This window comes from Drosophila gunungcola, unplaced genomic scaffold (assembly GCF_025200985.1).
Source record: "Drosophila gunungcola strain Sukarami unplaced genomic scaffold, Dgunungcola_SK_2 000091F, whole genome shotgun sequence".
NCBI lineage: Eukaryota > Metazoa > Arthropoda > Insecta > Diptera > Drosophilidae > Drosophila > Drosophila gunungcola.
This window is the reverse complement of record NW_026453253.1, coordinates 26184-47681: the sequence shown is the minus strand read 5'-3', so window position 1 is coordinate 47681 and position 21498 is coordinate 26184. Positions and strand designations below refer to the sequence as shown.

Here is a 21498-nt window from a genome sequence, read left to right as displayed (position 1 = left end):
ATCACTAAATACTTTTATAGTAAACCTAAATTAAAAGTAAATCCCATTTTTAAAGTGTTCGGGTCCACCCCAATGTTCAACTCGAACTGGAAATCGAAATTGAAACAAAATCAGTAAAATGCAAATTCCAACCGACTTCAAACTCCGAACAATTCAATTATTTACAGCTGATTTTTGAGCAGCAACAACAAGTTTTTTTGATTGTTTTTTTTTAATGTTGGCGGTAAGTTGTAAAAAGAGAAAAAATCAGGGGGGGGTGGAGAGGGGAGAGGGAAACAAAAATTGTTGATTAAACGAAGCATGAAACGAAGCAAAAGAGCGGAAAAACAAAAATGGAAAGCGCAGCCGCGAAAGAGAGAGAGAGCCGAACGAAATTGATTTAAAATGCATTTTAAGGCATCAAAGTGTTGAAATATGATAAATGATTATTACACTTGCTGGAGCGAACGGGAGTGGAGATTGGGAGACAGAGAGGGAGAGAGAGTGGAGTTGTACGGAGAAAATATTACCAAATTTAATGATCAAGCATACAAATATTTCCCAATTTAATTCTCCACTCTTTTACAATTATTTTTAGCTGAATTGAGCTTTTTCTTAGATCCTTACAAAATTATTTATAATTTTGTTTCATTTCAAAATGATAGCATTTAAGAAAATCTTTTTTTTTTGTATAATTAATGTATGTGATGTTAGAAAAATAACAAGTATTTCATATTATTTATTATCTTTGGTAATATCAACATAATATGCAATTTCTTTCGCTGTAGAGTTTTCTTTTCGGTTTTCGTGGGGCGTGGGCCGTTCTTGACGGGTTTGACGCGTTATAAAACGCTTACTGCTGTCGCGCCTGCGCAGTGAAAGTCGCGCAGCTGGAAGAACCGCCCACTGCCACTCCCCCTTTTCAGATTTCTTCATCGCAATTTCCCCATTTTTCTGCGCTTTGTGACATTGGTTTGAGTGAAAAAGAATTCAGATCTCTGAAGGTAATGACAAAAATAATAAGGTACTGGGTAATGTGAAGCAATGCAAAGAAAACCTCACCCAAAACCCCCCGTTTTCCCCTTACCCCATTTTCACCCCCCAAAAATGCCAAGCTATTTCGCTCAAGAATTCGCATATGCGCTGTATTTTTTACAATTTGCAGTTATTTTTATGTCTCTGCCAACATTTGTTTCGCCTTTCATTCGTACACTGCGAAAAAAACAGCACAAATTTCGTTTGGCCATGAATATTAAAATTATTTATAAGCTATAACTATTCTATACTAATCCTTAGTAATTTTTTTTTTTTTGGACTATTATTAAAAAATTTTAAAAATTGTTCAATTAAAAATATTTGTAAAAAATGTAGTTTATATTGGAATGAGTCTGGAAAACATGGGTGACAAAACTAAGAAACATATTAAATTGAATAGCCTGTTAACAATTTCTAAGATTCAAAAAACATTGATTTTCATAGAGTTAAGCTATTTTAAATTTTCTAATGCAAAAAATAATCGAATTCGTTCTTTGTGAAGCCATTTGTTCTGGATTTCGTTTTATTTTTTTTTATTGTGCTCATAGTTTGAGAAATTTGTCACGTTCTTGGGCGGCGCCGTTGGCAAAAGCCCACTTCTTCGTCTTTTGTAGGTTTTTTTAATTTTTTGTAGCTTCTTCTTGCAACTGCCACGCTCTGATTGCCAAAAGAGCAAAAAAGAAGAACTGGGGGAAGAAGAAGAAGCGGCAGTAGAAACCCGGTCACAGTGGCGTTCAAAAATATGCAGACGACCCAGTTGCAAGTTACCAAGTTCTCCAGTGGAAACAGGAGAAAAACCGAAGCCCGAATACCCATACTTAATATTACATAAACATTTAAATTTTGTTATTTAATACCTATTTGAAGGTGATACATATTTGCTTATGTATATTTAAATGACAACATATTTAGCTGCAATAAATTCTCTTCAAAAGCTATGAAGTGCTAAAACTTAAATAGTCTAAGTAAGTAATCAAAAGAAATCTGCAGAAATTAATTTAATAAGCTTTGAAAACACCTCGACCTCCTAATAATTCTATAACTTGTGGGTAGTTTTGCGTAAACTTAATTTGCATTAAATGTAACCACAAATATATTATTGATTATGTCACTGCATTGCTAATTTCTGGAAAAACCTTTGACACCCTCTACAAGGGTGTAAAGTGATGGCAATTGCAGCTGCCAGAGCTATATAATTAGTGCTAAATGAGTCGCCAATTGAAGCCGCCGAAAATGTGAAGCCACATTTGTGGGGCTTTAGGATTTTTCGAGTGGCCCCCATCGCCATGCCATTCCGTTCCCCTTGGTTTTGAGTGGAAATTCCGGGAATCAGTTGGGGCATGCTAAAGGAAATGGTTAACATGTGACGTCGATAATGAAGTTGTTGCTACAGTTGAAGCGTGCAAAGGCCCTCAACAGAAGTTCAGAAATACTAACGCATATTTGTTTAAAAATATTTTAAGTTGCTGGCTTGCTTGTCAATTATATTTATTTTATTTAAAAATAGGGATTAGGAAAACAGATGTGACGAATTTAGTTTGGGAATACCATAAGCTTTTTAATTTCCCAAATATTTCATAATGTTGGACTACTTGCTTATCGATCGAATTATAAAATATATAGCGTCTATTTACTTATCACTTTCCATTTATCAACTGATAAGCCTAATAGTGATTATTTAAGAGAGGGCAGTTTATAATACCCTTTTACGTTTAATAATTGAAGGTCGATATAAGTCGATCCCAGATATATCAGTGATTTGTCCTATTTTATAGACCATTGTGTACCGTTTGGGTTATTGCAATAAACATTAAATGATAACTTAATAGTATAGTCAAGCATTCGAACATTCAAATGTGTGTTTGTACAGCTAGATGTGTAATTTAATATCTTATATTATATCTTATTGCAATTAGTTCGCGCATGCGTGGCAGATCGGTAAAAGTAGAGATATAAGTGAGAGTACGAGTGAGAGGGAGAGAGGTAAACAAGATGGCGGCCATAGGCATGCGTGCGTGACTGTACATTTGCATTCGGTGATCGGAGATATTCATAGATTTGCAGAAGATATATGTACAAGCAATTTATTTACTTTTTGGTAAAAAAAAACAGGAAGAGATGGGTGCACTGAATCGAAAGTATGATTAATGCAGGGGTTAATTCAACGAAAAATCAAACCGTAAGTGAACGAATAAAAGCTCAAACCAAAGGTATGGATAACTGATTACGGCATACTGGTTAATATATATAGGTCGATCGAATATTGAATGGATGTTAGCGGTTGCGATGAGATGCGCGATCCTTGGTCGGGAATCGGGTAATTGGGACCGGTTTTTGGTGGGCATGACAACAATTAAAGCACCCAAAACCACTTACTCTTATTAATCTCATATGCTCCGTTCGCTAAGGGATTCGTTCGATCGATTTATCGAATGGCAAGTATCGAAAAGATTTGTCAGTATTTTTTGGACAGTTGGAGTTGGGCGGGTTAGGATTTCAGGTTGAGGTTGAGGTTGAGGCAGAAACACAAATGAATTTCCCAGTTATGCGCACCGAATACGGAATTCAATTTTGGCGGAACCAAAACAGGTAAGGGGGAAGAGAACGAAAAATAAAACATAAGAAAGAAAAAAGAGAAAGAAAGGACAAATAATTAAAAATTTAATTTAATGTAGTTTTCGATATCGGTATTTGTGTTTTTTAAATATTGACTAAGATGCTAGGACAAATAATTGGATATCTATACAGTAGGTACTAGAGGATAATACGAGTACAAATATAATAAGTGCTCATTAAGTGAACGAACGATTCAAGAACTGATCGCTTGCTGAGTTAATCGTACGATTCAACAAGTGATCGACAAAACGATTAAACAATAAATTTATGGCAAAACCCATTAAATAAATGGAGCATCAGTCACGCTCAGAATTTTTGTAGCCTGATTGACTTAGGAAAAAATCTTATTTCCAATAATTTATTGATTTAATCGCTTGCAATATCGTTTAGATATCGATCACAGCATTCTCTCCTATTTAAAATGAAAAACATAATAGTTTTTTTTGTTTAAAAGTTAGACATGTTTAGTCACAGATCTCTGTACAGCATTTGGCAATCGTTTATGTACAATTCGCAGACTTAATCAGGATCCAAAAACAAGATATTGGGGTAAACTGAAAATGCGAATCGGTTAGCGGGAATGAAGATTGGCTCGGCCCGGTTGACCCTTAAACCATGGCACTCCAGTTAGTCACTTGGCAGTTGGCAGTTGGGAGCGGGATTCAGGATTAGCGGGGTTACCACGAGACCGGACAATCTACGACTATAACTATAGATCGATATTTGTATGTATGTGTAACTGAGACTGGCACTAACCAATCAACCTTCACCAATGATAGCAGGCTTAGAGTAGGAAATAAAAAGGGTACCGGTACCGAAGCTGGGTTGGGAGTTATCGACTAACTTGAGATTATATACGTACGCGTTTTCTTTTTTATTTACTCAATTTAAAAATAAGAACCTAAGAACTTAGGAAGTGAATATATATAGGCTGCAGATCCTAGTTATTTTTTATACATCACAGATATGATTCACTTACATCGTCTGCCATCGGTGATCACTTGTTCGCAGTCATCGAAACTCTGGGTCATCGGACACCGCCAAAGGGCGCCAGAATGTGAAGTGTTCGGCTGTCGATTTTGATCCAGTGGGGCTCCCACTAAGACACTGAAAAAAAGGGGAAATCGTAAAATTATTATAGTTAAAGGTTAAGTTAAAGTCATATATTATATAATATATTTCACTAGCTATTGAAGTTGTGTGATAACTAAAATAGGGTTTTTTTTATCAGATATACGCTTATAAATTATAAGAAGTTATTATTTTTATTTCAAGCTGTCTAGTCGTTTAACCAATATTTATTCAAGCTTCTTTCAATGCCAATCCTTTGTGGACTTTTACACTTGAATGATAGTTTTGATTATAAGTATATCAGATAATACGCTTGAGCAATATTTTGTAGACTTTGACACTAGCATGATATTTGCGATTTCCGCTTGAGTTGGAAGTTACAGAGTTTCCAAAAACCCTATTATTTTTTCTGTGCATATATTTAACTTAACATGTTGGTAACCCGAACCGACCACAAATAACTCGCAAGCAAGCGATCTGCGGTCAGTTGCGCCTCGGATCTTTTGGCTTATATAGTATATAGTGGTAGTCATGGCTATCTGCTAATTGCGGGTCGCCACTTTGGCTTCGGCTGGTAATCGATTTGTAGGTGGGTTCAACTTCAACTCAGACACAACTGAGCGACAATTGCGACTTGGTTCAATGCACTTCGCTTGGCTCTTTGCATTTTATTCGGGGCTTGGCTCTGCCGAAAAGTAATTACTCCAGGCGATAAACGTGCTCAGATTGGTGAGGGGTCTGGGTGCGTCTGCACGAAAGATTCCGCTAATGAGCAGTCAAATTACCAAGGAGCAGCGAGAAGCCCAGCAGGATATGTCGAAATATGGTTGGGAAACAGGGGAAGTAATTTAAAGTTTGAAGGGCTTTTAAAGTGCACGCTGAGAATATTTTCTTAGGGTGTATTAAATAAAATAATATCTCCCAAAGCATCAGCAATTGTCAAAGACGAAATACAAAGGAAATATTAATTATGCAATATTTTTAAAATGGAAGGAATCAATATATTATCAGTAAAAACGTACTAAAGTCAGATTTCTAAAAATATATTAAGCTTAGATACAAGTAATGCAATACAAAAAAGTTAAAAAAATATGAAGACGAAAACCAAAAAGTAATTACCCTTATCATAAAATAGAGAAGAAGAACTTATGCAATTAGAAATTAAAAAGAGTCAAAACTATTCTTATGTATCACACAAAATATATTGAAGCAAAGGTAACCAAATATGTGCAGGATGTGCTTGAGAAATTCCACGTTAAATCTAATTGCCGATGCATGAAATCCAAGAGAAGAAAGACATTTCTCCAGCGCGAAACGTCGCCAAAAGGCACTGAAAACATGGCCAAGAAACACGCTAAATGGCAACAAAGTAGGGCCGGCCAAAAAGGGGCGGCTAAGTTGCAAAAAAAAAAAAAATACCAAAAAACAATAAAAAGAAAAAAACACCCACGTTCGCTCACTTAACGTGTTTAACATAAATGTTCATTATCCTGCAGCCGTAAGCTCAGCCATAACCCACAGCAATAACCGCAACATCAGCAACAACAGCAACATGCAACCACTGCTGCAGCAACAACGGCAACTTCTGCGACAACAACAACTGAAATTGCATGTACGACAACTACAAAACACGAAGGCGAGGAGTGGGTTTATGGCGGCCATTAAGTGGCACCTACACACCCCACACACACCGCACACCACCAAAGCCTCATACACAGCGAAAAAGGAATGATATGATAAGGATGGATTTATATGTATCTCACAATTAAAAGAACATTTCTTAAACAATTCAAAATTTCAATAAAATAATAATTTATTATTGTTGTACTTGTAAAGCTGATGAAAGATACAAATTGATTGCAAAGCGTTGGGCCTCGAATACCTGAACTTGTTGCTAGTGTCATTTAAAAATGATTTTCACATCTGACAAATATTTTAAATTACAAATTAAATATTTAAAAATATATTATAACAGTGATAAGTGTGGATTTTTTATTTGTTATCGATTTGTTTTGTTCTGTGCATCAAACCTAAGTAATCAACCGTCACAGCAGCAGCATCAACAGAAAACCGAAGAAAAATCGAAAATACAAGAAATCTTTAAGTGCCCAAAGGCAAAACTGGTGGCCAAATTGCCGATGAGGGTGTGGGTGAGGGGTTTTGGGGGGAGGGGCGGAACTGGGTGCGGGTGGTGTAGGTGGTGCAAAAAAAAAACTAAACAATAAACAAAATAAAAAAAGGAGAAGGAGCCGTTGCTCATGGGCGTACTCCAAGCTATCGCTTTTGTCGCCTCACAATTGACACATTTGCCGGTTTGGCGGTCTTAAAACCACAAAAATTTAAATTTAGTTCAATTAAGTTATGCGTTCAATTAAATATTTTATCTAAGATAGACTTATGGTGAAGGTTATGTAAATGGTAGATATTGTCTTATAAGTTGCCTTTTAGAACAACATACAAATATACCAACAATGAAATAAAAACTGTTATACGTTTGAAACATATATTTGGGCGACTTTTATTCAATTTGAATGATGTAACCCCCCTAAGACATTCCGATAACTAAGTTAAAATGTAGTTTTATTCCGAAAAGCGAAGAACCTGTTCGCTGTGAACTTCCCCTTCAAAACAGGGCCACAAATGAAGCAAGAAAACTAGATCAAGACCCAGTCCGAGTTTTTCGGGCCAGGTTAAGACCTGATCTCTCTCCGCCGCTACCCATATTTTTCACGTGTTTGTCTTGTGGTCATTAACGCTGACACTCGCATTGCAACAGACCCAAAAACACAAAAAAAAAGAAGACTTAAGATGCAAACCCACCGACCTGGGCTGACCCTGCCTCATTTTAGTCGGTTTTATGGCCGGCTTTGCTTTTGACCCGCTGTCGAATGACTCTCTTTTCCTTTGCTTTTCCGAGGCTGCTCATTGAACAGGTGCCTGCATTTTCCCCGAGGTGATGGAGATCTGGTAAGGGAAATAAAACACGAGTCACATAAATCTGGTCACCAAACGCCGCTGGCTGTAAATCTTTTGACATTGCCCGAGTCCATAAAACAGCCCTAATGATCTAGCCGGAATTTTGATTTCGTGGAGAAGGCAGTGCAGTGAAGTGAAGTGGGCGGTGGAACTTGGAAAACGAAGCTATTTGATTTTTTTTTTATGTATTTTCGGTCTGCTCGGATTCTGGAGCGAGTTCGTTTTTATGGCACTTGCCACTTAGCTTATCAATTAGCGGGGAAGTCGAGGGAAATGGGGTGCCAAGGGGGCTTAAGATGGGGATTGATCTCCTCAATTATCGTGAAGTCGAACAAATGAGAAAACTGTGAGAAAAAAAACGCTGAAACTAGTTTAATTAAGATTTAAGCCATTCATAAGCATTCCCATTCTACAAAAATGTATTTAAAAATATATACAGATATAAAAAAAATTTATATGCAGTTTCAGTGTACTTCTCTTGCCCACTGTATGTATATCAATTTTAAAATAAAGAAAAAAGCTCTTAGAATTGTTTTTTAATATAAATTTAACAGTACAGAGCGCTACCTTTCTGCTATAAAATTAATATTTATTTAATAAATTTATAATTTTTATCACACAAATAATTTAGGTACATATATACCATTGTCAAAAAAATTCCTATTTTTTTTGAAAAACTAAGACTTAATAAATGACTTTGAAAATATTTGTTCTCGGTGTAAAGACTGCTCCACTTGCTGGATCGCGTGCAATTAATATCCAATGACGCTGAACTTCTAGCTTTAACTTTTGGTGGTGGATCTGTATCTGGATCTAGAAAGTATAGTGCATGAGGGGTGGGGGTGATGCAGTGCACTGGCGACGACTGGTTAGAATGCATTTAATTAAATTTGAGCATTAATTGCCGCTTTAAGGCGTCGCGCGTGTCGCCTCAATTGCCGGAGTCTCGAAAACCCTTTCAAGTGGCTATAACAAACCCCCTCTCAGCAATCCATTCAATCCATCCATCCATCTATATATGCACCCCCAACCATCACCCGCAGCTGGAGAGTCTCTTGTGAGAATTTGATTGTTTGATTGAATAAAAAACGAAGAAAGGCCTTTGGAAGGGGATCTCTTGATGTCTTGACTCTAATAGAAAAATTAATTATTTAACCATGAAGAAAGCAGATATGGGGGGTATTAAAAGAGTGGATTGTAGATTTTTGAAGGATATAAGAACAATTTTGTAATTATAAAAATAACAAAGCCTCTCAAGGAACGAGGATCTAATGCTGATTTTAAGCATTGTTTCCTTATGATTAACTAATTTTTTTTTGTATTTATTTAACGCGAACATTCTTTTTGCAAGTTAGGTAAAGTTTCTTGTGATGATAAAAGAATAATTATGAATTGAGTACTTTGTAGTTCTTCATTAAATTTTGTATTCAAATCGCTCTTTCTGAAAAACAATTCATTCAATATTTATACAATGTTTTAAGAATCGAATAGTGTAATATATTGATTTATATATATATTAAAACAGTCTGAGCTTTTTAAATTTTTAATTTCAAGTTTAAATTACCTTTTTTTTTAATATTTATAGATCTCTTTTCCACTTGCACACTCTTCGATTTTTATTACCAAACAAATTGGCTTATCCTCAGACTTATTTTCGTTACCCCCTTCCACAGAAGTTACTCCCCGAATTGCATTTGCCACAATTTTGAGTACATACTTTGTTGTCTGACTTGGGAGCCCCTTTCTAGTCCAGCTGTGTTTGCCTTCTTTTCTTATTTTTTCGGTTGCTCAGAGTCGTTCTCTTCTGTTTGTGTATCTTATTAGTCATGATTATCACAAGTGTTCCCAAGTGTTCGCCCTCGCCCTCACCATCGCCCAATCCCCAATATTTTTCCCTAAGTGGTGCAGCATCGTTCAAAACCCACTCCTCAGCATATTTATTTATTATCATTTGTCTGCCCCAAAACCAGCCACAAAAATTCAATTCATTTTCGTCTCCCCGTGACCCCGGCAACTGAACCCCCTCACTCCATTGGCGGTGTAAATATTTATGGATCTGCTGGAGACAAATATGGTATATGGTGTATGGTATATGAGTGGTAGTGAGATGGCTCATCTGTCTGGAACACCCTCTAGGATCGATCTGTTTCCGGCCATCGGATGCCGTTCCGATTTCGCATTCGGTCTGGCCATTTTATTTGGAAAACTACTTGAGATAAGATGTGAATGCTATTAATTAAAAGTGACTAGTTTTTACAGTGAGGTTTATTTTTGTTTTGTGGATTGGGTTATGAAAATACACTATTCTCTATTTTTAAGATAAGTTGTCTGAAATTCCCAAAAAAAAAATTATATTTTTCCATCATTTGTTTCATAAATATTTACATGCCATTTAAGTCTTTTTTTTTTGTTTCCAGCTTTGTTCCAAAACTTTTGAGTTATAAATGACTTTAACTTGTTATTTATTTCTAAAATATAACCAATTTTAAAAGTAACAAATTGGAGTTATATGTATAATTATGTATAATTACCAACACTGCAGCTGATAGAAAATCCTGTTGATTTGTAAGTCAAGAATATTTGTTTTAAGAAATAACAAATATTTTAGATATCAATCTACATTAAATGTTCAATAATTTACATTATAGCAGCTGCTTGAAAATCCTGTTCATTTATGTTGGCAGCTATTAGAATTGAACCAATACTTTAAAATAACAATTTTGATTTAAGTGTCTATAATAAAGAATATTGCAGCTGCAATAAAATCTTGTAGATATTTTAGGACAAAAATATTATTTTTTAAATAAACCAATTTGTTAAATGAACATTACAGTAGCTGCTGGAAAACCCTGTTGATTTGTAAGTCAAGTGGCTAACGTATTTTGGCTCAGTGTGTGGGCTATCGCATATTTGATATTTGCAATGCGTTATTTGCCCAGAGGTGATTGTGCTGAGGTGTCGCCAGGTGATGTTATTCGGGCCTAATTATGCCTACGCCCGTAGGCCAACCGGCGTTAGTCACGTCCTTCTCGATTCCTCGATGATTTTTTTGAGTTTAAGGGGAAATCGGCGGAGAGTGTGGGATGCGTGATTCGCAGGATACTTCCTGCTGCGACAGGATGAAGTTATCGGGGGACGAGATGGTTAGATGGGACTCTAGTTCTCTAGTTCTCTACCTGAACTGAACTGAACTCTTGTTACCTGTCCGATCGGATTCGAAGATAGGCGACATGCGGTGTCGTTTACCTGCAGCTGTCTTGAAAAGTGGAAATAAATAAAGTACTAGTAGTAGAGGAGGAGGCTGTGTTGAGGTTCAGCCACCAGCAGCATTTGCGTCAAATTGGAATGCGATTGTCCATCGATTGCCCACTCTGTTGGGCTTGGGGCCAGTAAACTGACAGCCAAAGTGACCAAAAATCAAATTACGAATACTGAAAGCCGGCAACAATAGCAACAGAAGCAACTGAATTACCATTGCCTAATTCAATTTGCACATTAAGTCGACAACGGCAACGGCAATGACGATTGACACTCGCACCATGGGATCAATGTCAAAGCCATCCATCAAGTTTGTGGGTCTCAAGGCGGGGAATATAGGGAATTTTGGGTAATGGAAGAATGAAAGTTTAGAAAAATATAAATATTTTTCAATATATTTACTAACATACTATAAAACACTCCTGTTTCATTAAATATTTTTCGGGAAATATAGGGAACTTTGGGTAATGGAAGAAAGAAAACTTTAAAACACTTTTATTAAATTTAATATTTGTCACATTCCAATTTTTTTGCTTTCTCATTGTTTTTTTAAAGATCTCCTGTTGCTTGCCATTTCATTCCCAGGAAAAATGTTATAACCATTACAGCATTTATGTTGGTATTCATATTTCGTTCATGTGCATTTCAAGGCATTTGATTTCATATTGTTCCGATCAACTTAACCCTAAACATAAGCAACTCCCGTTTTATTCCGCTGCATATTACTCGAATCCGTTCTGCAGAGTACGGCCTTCCATCATTAAATCCCTCAGCACTCGACGTAACCTAACCCAACCCAATAACCCGCGAGATTTGTCACTTCAGAAACTACAAAATACATCCGACAAACGACATACGACAGCAAAAAACATACTTCAATAAATTTGTCGGTTTTCGGGTTTTCTTTCATTTTGGTGTTTATGTATATACATTTTTTTTTGGGTGGAGGGGGTCAGCTTAAAATTCAAGACGGGCAGTCACCGAATGCGCATAATTTGATGGGATTTGGTTAAGTCATCCATTGTTTCGGGTGGCGAGGGAGAGGCGGCGATGTTTGGGTGGGCGTGGCATGTCAAGGTGTCGCCATGACGCGCGTGTCCAAAAAAAGCCACTGAGATTACTTGTCCGAATGAAGTCATACCCAAAAATCGCAGGGAAATTCATAGCCCTCAAGGGTTCTTGTTCGTTTTTAATTTTATTTTTCGGGCTGTTAATCATTTGTTTTGTTGTGCAGCTCCGGTTATAGATATCAAATGCCATTAGCTAACATCCGCGGATGTTCCAATTTGCACAAAGCCAAATCCAAATTCAAATCTATACCTAAATCTAAATCCATAATGGGAAGCAGGCACGCGTTTCCGCTATGGGTCAAGCACATAATGTGTCCATTAACTCGCAGAACAAGACGCCACAAAAAACCAAACCAAACCAAAGTGGGAATCTGGCCAAGTTGATGACGCCTTCGATGGCGCCGCTGAAAAGTGCGGAAACTTTCCAAAAAATCTGACATGAAAATTCTAAACTAAAAGGCCGAAATGTGCTATACTCTGAATAATCACTAAATTTACATAAAAGATACGTTTTCGGTTGGTCATAAATCTCGCTAAAATTGTATCTTATTAAAAAAGGCTTGGTTAGAATAAACTTAAAAAAAAAACTCCTAAGCACAATATTTCCAAAAAATTTAATAACATGCGTACATTGTTAAGTTTGTTTATAATTACCATTTGAATGGGCTTTGCACCTATTTGGAGTGCTATTGTACTATGTTCTACTAGATTTAATGGCATGAATTAAAATAATAATAGATATTAATTAATTCATCCAGCATAAAATGTTGAGTTGTTTAATATCTAAAAATAATTTTTAGCATTTGTTTTGAGTTAACCAACTTGTTTTTGGTCATAAAAATACTTATTAATGACTGGCCACATTAAGCCAACATTTAATTAAAGTTAAATTAAGGTAAGGTCTAGAAAAGGCGCTCTGGGAAAATGAACGATCTGCGCATTTCGTTGGCCCAAGCCCAACCTCGTTCCACATTCGATTGGGTCATCGCTCACGGCTCGTTAATTTGGCCAGCCAAATGGGAATTTGATACAGGAAATGCAGCCTAGTGTTAACTGATAACTCTGCCCAAAATTCGTGCGTTGTTCGCAGCTGTGCGGCTCTGATTAATTGTGGGTCAACACAGATGCAGATGTTTGTTCGCATATATGTTGCTATATATCTCGCTGATCTACATATGGTTCATATGGTTAATATGGTATGCGTGTAACCACTGGAGCGTTAAATTGCCGCGGTAGCCCGCTTAACCGCCTACCCACCAAGCCCAGATAGCCATCGAACCAAACCACCAACCCACCATCGATACATTCACCCATCTGCACTGGGAAGAATTCAGCTGCGCCACCTTTAAACTTATTATCAACTTCAATAATAAGTTTTGGGCTTAACATTTCTGAATACAACTCTATAAATTATATTTTTATTTAAATGGGACACGAAATACAGAACCTTTTAGCACTTTAGCAAAACGTTTATTTATAAGTTTTATTTCCCTTTTTTTTAAGTTAATTTTGCTTGTATTATTAAGATAATTTTCTTATGTATAAGCTACATTTCATTATTATGATTTTTTTCCCAGTGCAACTCTGGGATCCACAGCCCCTTGATCCATCAACGTAACCCAAGTAGCACAAATTGGCCCGCGGCTTTGCAGCTTATCGCGTTTTGTATTTGGATTTTCTCGTTTGTGATGTTGGGAAAAAGCGGTCCAGCGGTTCCATTTCATTTCCATTTTCCCCGGACTCGCAAGCCATTTCCATTATGAGAATTGATGGCAAGGTCAAGCGGTTGGATCAGCGTTCGGAAATTTGTCTCTGGCAAATGCGCATGCGCAGCTTCGGGCTTGACTTGATCTCTACAGTGATTACTCCCCCAACATGCGCTCAAGTATGGAAAGATAGAATTTAAACAAAAATACTTTTGAAAGTTAGGTAATAGATAAAATATAAGTTTTTGGCCATCAAATTGCAAAGGACTAATTAAATTGATATTCCCTCAAATTCCAGAGATTTCAACTTATTGAAGAAAGACTGTACTTCTTCGCCTCCCTATATTTGACTTTTGGTTGCTCCGCTCATAAATTGTTGGTAAACAAATTGTTGTTCCCGGAGGCCTTACAAAGAACAAGAGTTTTTGAGAAGGGGAAAAAAAAAGGAAGGAGGAGGATGCTTGATTAATTCGATAAACTGAACGATAAATATCGCTTGCCGGTTAATGGAAGCAATCCAATTAATTTCTAGCTCTTTGCGATATGTGCTTTAAGCATTGAATACGGAAGAGAGATTAGGAGATTAAAGTGTGCTTCTATTAATCGAAGTCAATTAATCGATGCTAACCTGTTGGCTGCGATCTTCTCAGGGGACTTAGGTCTCTAGTTAACTAAGTTTTTCAAATAAATTCCTACCAAAGAATTTAAATCTGTTAGATTTTCCATTTCCATTTATTAGCAAGATAATACCTAGTTTCTTTTTTCAAAAAAAACATTACGGGCTTGTATTTTTGGTTAATTATTTTTAAAGTTAAAAAAAAAGAAAAACCCTTTTTAAAACCAATTTTACAGATCTTGTATTTTTTATCCGGATACAGGTTAAGGTTGGGTATATATCGGCATGTACGTTTTTTCAATACGGATGTTTTCTGGCTCATTTATGGGAACTGACATGGCGACAATAAAACCGTTAACACGCCTATGCCCCAAAAAAGAGTGTGAGGCAGGAGATATGGAGATGCAGAGGGGACTGGCCATATTTAAACATAATTTCGTTTTTTATTATCCTTTCATGACAAAGACGAAGCCGCACCATAAGCAAATACACGTACATACATATATGTACTTCCATGCATAAGTATCCATATATCCATATATCCACAAGAAGCTGAGAAGAGGCGAAGCAGGCTTGGAGACAATGACGTTTAATAGCGGTCGCTAAGTGGAAGGCAACTGAAGAAGGGTCTACACGGAAAGAAAATAGTTTTTGAGTTGTAAATATATAAGAAATTATTTAAGGTGTGTTGGGACATGAATTTTTTTTTACTTTGTGAAATCTTTGCATAATTTATTTTGATATAACAATATTTACCCAAATGATATTGACTATGGTTTGGGAGAAGTTATTTTCCAGTGTAGAAAAAGGAGGAGGCAAAATATGAGAGAATGAGAATGGAAAAAGGAATTGGAAGGACGAGGAGGGAAGGGGATGGAGGAAAGGTGAGCAAAAGCCGGTGAAGAGGGAAATGCCGGCATAGGTAAACAAAACAACTCGCAGGCAGGTAAATTACAAACAGCAACAGATGAACAGGAAGAGAGGCCAAAGAACACTGAAAGAAAAGTGTGCTTTCTTGTCTTATGACATTTAAATCATACCACTTTCTATGACAACAAAACTAGGATAAATCAGATTGAACCGATACACTTTTGTAAGCATTACCAATTTTTATTTCACATGCTTGTTGTGTTGTTTTCCGTGCATTTGTCATGCAGAATGGGAGTTTTCTCCTTCATAATTTAGTGTTGTTTTTGTCTGGCTTTAGATTTGAATTTGAAAGAATTGTGCGGGAGGAAGGGGGCAGAGGATGTGAGTGAGAGGGAGATGCCGCCGGCTGACATGAACGGCCACACACGGCGAAAAGTGGCGGGTGGGAAAGAGAAGCAGAGAGGCATCGTGCCCCAAAAAGATGGGGTAGGAGTGAAAGAGAGGGGGTAACTAGGAGAAGGCCCAAAATTTCAAATGTTTGCTAATAATTTGACATAATTTTTGTCGCTTCACATTTAGGTACAGTGGGCTCTAGCCAAGCCAAACAATCAGATAGACCAAAATTGGGATAATATATTGATAATTTATTATAAAATCTTTCTGAAGGTTATACTTTTGAGTTCAATGAATTAATGTTTAGAAAGCTCATATATTTTATATAATAATATATCAAACAAATATATATAATGTTGAACCTTGAAGTTAAAAACGTACTTTCTACAGCAAATACAAATAAACTAAAATATTTAAAAAAAGCAATTCGAAATGCCCGAAAGCAAGACTTGAAAGTATAAAAATATAAAATATTTAACATTAAAACGGTGAAAATCATATTTAGCCAATGATAACTTCATTTTCGATTATGTGGTGTTACCTACTTTGATAAAATAAAGCATGATCGATGACATAGGACGTACTATCGCGGTGTTATCACTGTAATGGCCTACAAAAAGGGGTCGTTCCCTGTAAATGCGGGCTGTAAGTCGTATAAATTTTAATTATGTCGCCATAAACTAAAATGAAAACGACACACCCCTCCGCCCCTCCTAAAAAAAAAACAGCAACAAAACAAAGAAACACAACAATTCTGCGTGCGTTGCGTTTAATGTTTTTATTTTCTTGTTTTTCGCCGTCTTTGTCAGTTTTTCGCTGGCTGTAGTAAATTTTTATTTTTTTTTTGGTGCTTCGCTTTTTGGTGGTGTGCGCATAAAATTTGCATAAATTACATGCGTCGACACTGACAAGTAAATTCACTTTGAAGGCAGGCCACCTCCCTCCAGACAAACCCCCTCCCCCATCCCCAATGTTATTGCTTTATTTTTGTCACATTCAGCAGCAGTTAGTCGAGTGCTGTTTTAGGCCATTATGTTAATGAGTTTTAATTGAAGACTCCGCAATATAAGCATTTTATTTATGGCTGGTTTTTTTTTTTGTTGTTTCAAATTTTTCGTTTTTTTTTTTGTTTGAAAAATTTCCACTTAATTTTGGCCTTATGTGGGCCTTTGCGGGGGGTGGATTTGGGATGGGGTGGCTGGGTTGGCGAGACTTTAATGTGATCAGCAACATGTTGTCTGGGTCTCAAATTTCTATATTGAATGGTGCATAAGTTATGTTAATTTTTAGTCGCAAAATTTAATGGATTATGTGGGTGGAAGTCATATTTTAATTTCGGGCCTTGGCTGGCAATTGAAAGGGATTTGTTTTGATTCCACCAAAGGGACCACTTTTGCATAAATTTTTGATTGCCCGAAAACCCGTATAAAAGTCTTAGGACTTAATTACTCAAGGGATTTGAAAATGTGTGAACAGATAAATAAATTGCATGCTCACAAATCAGTTACTTAATGTATATGCAATTTAATGAACAAGTTTTAGAGAATATTTTATGTGAATTGCTTTAAAATATGGGAACAAGTATATATGTAAATGTACTCAGCTTTTATTAATCAAGATGGGATTGTTTGAAAACATGTGCTCAAAAATATGATTTCTAATGTACTCAGCTTTTGTTGATAAAAAAGTTTTTTTTAGGAATTATTGGCATAAGCAAAATAAGCAGGTTTTACTAAAATTCCTAAGATTGGTTATAACATAAATGAAGAACTATAAAAAATTCATACGTTTTGGCATTCAAATTTAATTTATTTTTATTATTTCTCAGAATTTCATAATCTATGAACCGAAAGAACTGTACTGCACTGAACCTTTATTGTTCAAATAATTAATTTCCTACTTTTTTACTGACTGCTATATTAAAAAATCACAAGCTTGGAATGTTCATATTTATTGTCTTTGCGTGGCATTTAAATTTAAATTAAAATAACTAACAAGTAACACAAGTATGGAAAGTTTTTCAAACAGAACTGTTACTACTTAAAGTAGTTGACAAATGCCCTTCGCAATTTTCCGAAGACACCAAGTTCGCCGGCTTGGCTCCGGGTATTTTGAGAAGGAGCAGATCCGGGATCCTGGTTGAGGCGACCTACATGCCAGCGTAGCTGCATCCTACCGACCACCAAGCGCTTGGCCATCAGGATACCGGATTGCAGGTGCTCCGCGGAGGTGAATTGCAGCTCCAGACCCTTCTTCCGCTGGCGATACGAATACACTGAGCAAAAGCGCGAGAAGACGCTGAGCAGTGGTTCTTCGGCGCCGGGTGCAAAGTGGTGCAGGCTCAGCCAATCGTTGCTCTTCAGATCGTCCGTAGAGGAGGTTCTGTTCCTGGCCAGCTCCACATCCGTTTCCGGCCCCTCCTCACTCTCACTTCCACTCCCACTTCCACTTTCGCTCTGAGAACTTTCTTCCGACATGCTTTCTGTGCCTCTGATTATGGAAACTAAATTTTGTGGGTGATTTTGTTTTCCAGGTAAGCTTAGGTAATTTCTCCAAAATAATTCTCCTTTTGTCTACCTAAAAAATGTTCGGGTATGAAAGGAACTTTTTTATATAAGTATATATATTTATATATATTTTTTAAATAATATGTCTTATTTCACACAAAATAATATTTCTCAGAAATATTATTTAAAAAAGGTTTTGATTTTCTAGATACCTCTTTAAGTATTCAATTTGGGTTTTTTTTACTAAGCAAATTTATCAGCTTTTAAAAAAAAAAAATGTTGATCAAATAGTACGAAAACTTCTTATTTACATATGAACTGGATATTAAATACTGTTTGCACGGAATATTTTGATTTCTCTTATCGGAAGTGCTAAAAACCCAAAACACTAACTAAAAGATAGAAAAGAAAAGATTTCATGTGAGATTTGTCAGCTGTTCAAACAAAGACCTCAACTTCAAAAAATAAAAACCCCAGATACCTATGTGCTATGCAGATCTTTTTCTTGATAATATGCCACAACACCAAAACCCGATATAACATGAATGTTTTCTTATACCTTTTTTATGCCTTTTAAAAAACAAAAACCATTTTAAAATTAGATAATTATATTTATACACTTATTTGGTATGTTCCAGTACCAATAATAAATGAATTTTGTTTATTAATATGCAAATAACAAGTTAAGTCTTTTTACCTAAGCATTGAATTACATTGATCGTATCCGTAAATTAACTAATTAAATAAATATTATTCCAATAAGTTTTGTGTGCACATGTTATCTAGCCTACACTTTACGAGCTACCAAAATTGGAGTAGAGGGCTAGGGCAACATCTGCCGAATAGATATAGAATATAGAAAAGCATCCCAGATACTTCCTGGTCCCCCTTTTTGTATTGTAAGTGGGTCAGTCATTTGGGGGCCATGCGGTTGAACTTTTTTTGTGTTTTTCTGATAGCCACTATCAGTGGGTGAAAGGCAAAAACGAATAATTCCATTGGGTGCCGAGTAATCATAATTGTTATGTCCCACGCGATTGAACTCTAATCCGTATCGCCTCATTTTATGGATGGAATATGGAATGCTCAAGTGTGTCTATTGCTATGCCTTTGCAGATGTTTATTTTTCGAGGGCCCTTCGTTAGTTGTTGCTGCGATCATTCGAAATTCATCGCATCCGGAGGACGCAATCAATTTTGAAGTCGATTCGATTTGTGTTTGCTTTGGTTTTTAGTTGCCCTCCATTTGGGAAACTACCAAACAAGAGATCTGATTCAGAAATTTTTTGGCGCTTTTGTTATTTGACATTGGGATGTGTATTACAAAATAAAAGGTCTACAGGAAATGTATTTAAAAATCTAGCTCTTATTATTTATAAATAATTTAACGATTTTCTTTAAACTTTGAGATTAAATTATTTTTGAAAATTCAAATTAAACCAATCTCAATAGCAAAATCAAAGAACTTTTTGTTGATAATTAAGCTAGCTACATTTGAAAACTGGCACAGCTTAATACAAAAATTGTCATTCATAGCTTATCTCAACTTAGCCATAAAATTGCTTAGTGTGGGCCAAGAATTGCTTTGAACTGCGATAAGCTTTGAATCTGGAATCAAAGCAAATTCCTATAAACTGACAGCTCTGAAAATCAATGGAAATTCCGATCGCCCCATAAACATTTGCAAGTTCATTAGGTCCGCTGACTTTTATGGCTGACTGTGATCGCCTTCAAGCTTCATCTGAGAATCGCCCCCACAGATACTGAAATACTGGAACACTCGAATGCAGGCAAACAAATGCTTTATTCGCGCCCTCCGATATTCAGATGTCCGTTAGTTTTGCACGTTTCCTCGTACATTTGTATATTTGTGTTGACTCTGCGAGTCGGGGGCGCAAAAAGAACCCACAACGACATTAAAAACTCCAACTGCTATAAAGCTTAACACTGAACAAAATCTAACCCATATAGGAAAGAATTCAAAGTACGTTTAGTTTAAAATATTAAAAATATATTACATTAAATTTTGTTCGTTAAAAATCGATTTTCTAACAAAGTGTGCAAAAATGTTTATCATTCTGGGTTACATTTTTTTAAAATAATTGTTTAGCAGAGAACAATTACACAAACAATATACATAGTGATTGTATTTTTTATAATAAATTATTTTAATATTTTATTTATATATTTATTATTTAGAATATTCGATGGTGATACTACAAAAACCTTTTTATTTATGAAAAACAAATATATATTGTAGAAATCTATAAATTAGTAGGTGGTTGAGTTGTTTTCTTCCCGTGTTAAAAAAGGGATTTGCAGGCGTGGAATGTGATCTCTTTGCATGCTCAATTAACTTTGTGAATTCTTAAGCCACCAAACTTCCAGGGAATTTGAGTGCTTTTGCTTTGGCACGGTGGTGCAGTACGGCTTGGTGGTGCAGTAGCGGTGGTGGCTCAGTGGCGCAGTGGTGAAGCGCTGGGTGCTGGGCAAATTTATCGCTCTGCCAGAGCTGTCAGCCTGATGAGCGTCGACATGGCAGGCCAACAACAATAAATGGCGAACAAAGCGCAGTGGCTGCTAGCCCACTGCACCACCCCCTTCCCCCCTCAACTGCCACCATCTACCCCCTTAGCCACCAACCCACTAAAACCACTCAAACAAAACTCACACCAAAAGCTACAACTACAACTGCTGTCCTGTCCAAGCGAATACTCGTTAAATGTGCTCAAATTTGAATTTCAAATGCGTTTGGCTGTTGCTGCCGTTGTTAACATTTTGCAGAAGTTAAACACTGAGCAAAATTCCTAAATAGTCCTTTTTTTTGTAACTTGGCCAAAATTGGACTCATAATCATAAAAGTGACTGTTTTGCAGAGATGGCAAAGTACGCTACCCATCCCACAATCGGTTTAGAAAAATCAATATTGTTAAAATGCAAAATCCGATTTTTCAAAATCGATTTTTTGCAAAATTGACTTTGTGACCAATTTTTGCATTTTTGATAAGGGGGTACATCATCATTTTTTGCGATAATTTGAAAATCTGAAAAATTTTTAACTGAGAATGCCATTTGATTGGCAATTTAATGACGAATTCGCCGATGTATGACATTGCACCTGGTGACCAATTTTTCCTAAGGTTTTGATACCAAAACCGATATTTTAGGTGCTTTTTTTTGGGTTTTTGGATATTTGACAAATAAAAAATCCTAAAGCGTCCTTTTGTTGTAACTTGGCCAAAATGAGAGGTAGAGCCATAAGAGTGACTGTGTTGGACAGCTGGCAATCTATACTACCCATCCATAATCGGGTTTGAGCAATTAATTTGGTTTTAATAAGAAAAACCGATTTTTCAAAATAAATTTGTGAAAAATTACTATTATGACCAATATTTGCATTTT

The 21498-nt window shown here is 36.2% G+C and overlaps 2 protein-coding genes across 7 annotated transcripts in view; both read right to left on the bottom strand.

Annotated features, from left to right (window-relative positions):
• Positions 1-21498, bottom strand: part of LOC128265080 (integrin alpha-PS1) — a 53911-nt gene that overhangs the window by 7376 nt on the left and 25037 nt on the right. Inside the window, exons 2-3 of one of the 2 annotated variants that reach the window (XM_053000889.1) lie at positions 4610-4737; positions 3391-3417 (exon numbers count right to left, since the gene is read on the bottom strand). In XM_053000889.1, coding sequence (XP_052856849.1) covers positions 3391-3417; positions 4610-4737 — 155 coding nt within the window. The remainder of the gene's footprint in view (positions 1-3390; positions 3418-4609; positions 4738-21498) is intronic. The other variant, XM_053000890.1, reaches the window with a different exon arrangement.
• Positions 17514-21498, bottom strand: part of LOC128265083 (uncharacterized) — a 29769-nt gene continuing 25784 nt past the window's right edge. For 4 of the 5 annotated variants that reach the window (XM_053000895.1, XM_053000894.1, XM_053000897.1 and 1 more), the window contains one exon: positions 17514-18167. In XM_053000895.1, coding sequence (XP_052856855.1) covers positions 17627-18067 — 441 coding nt within the window. In that variant the 5' untranslated portion in view covers positions 18068-18167 and the 3' untranslated portion in view covers positions 17514-17626. The remainder of the gene's footprint in view (positions 18168-21498) is intronic. The other variant, XM_053000892.1, reaches the window with a different exon arrangement.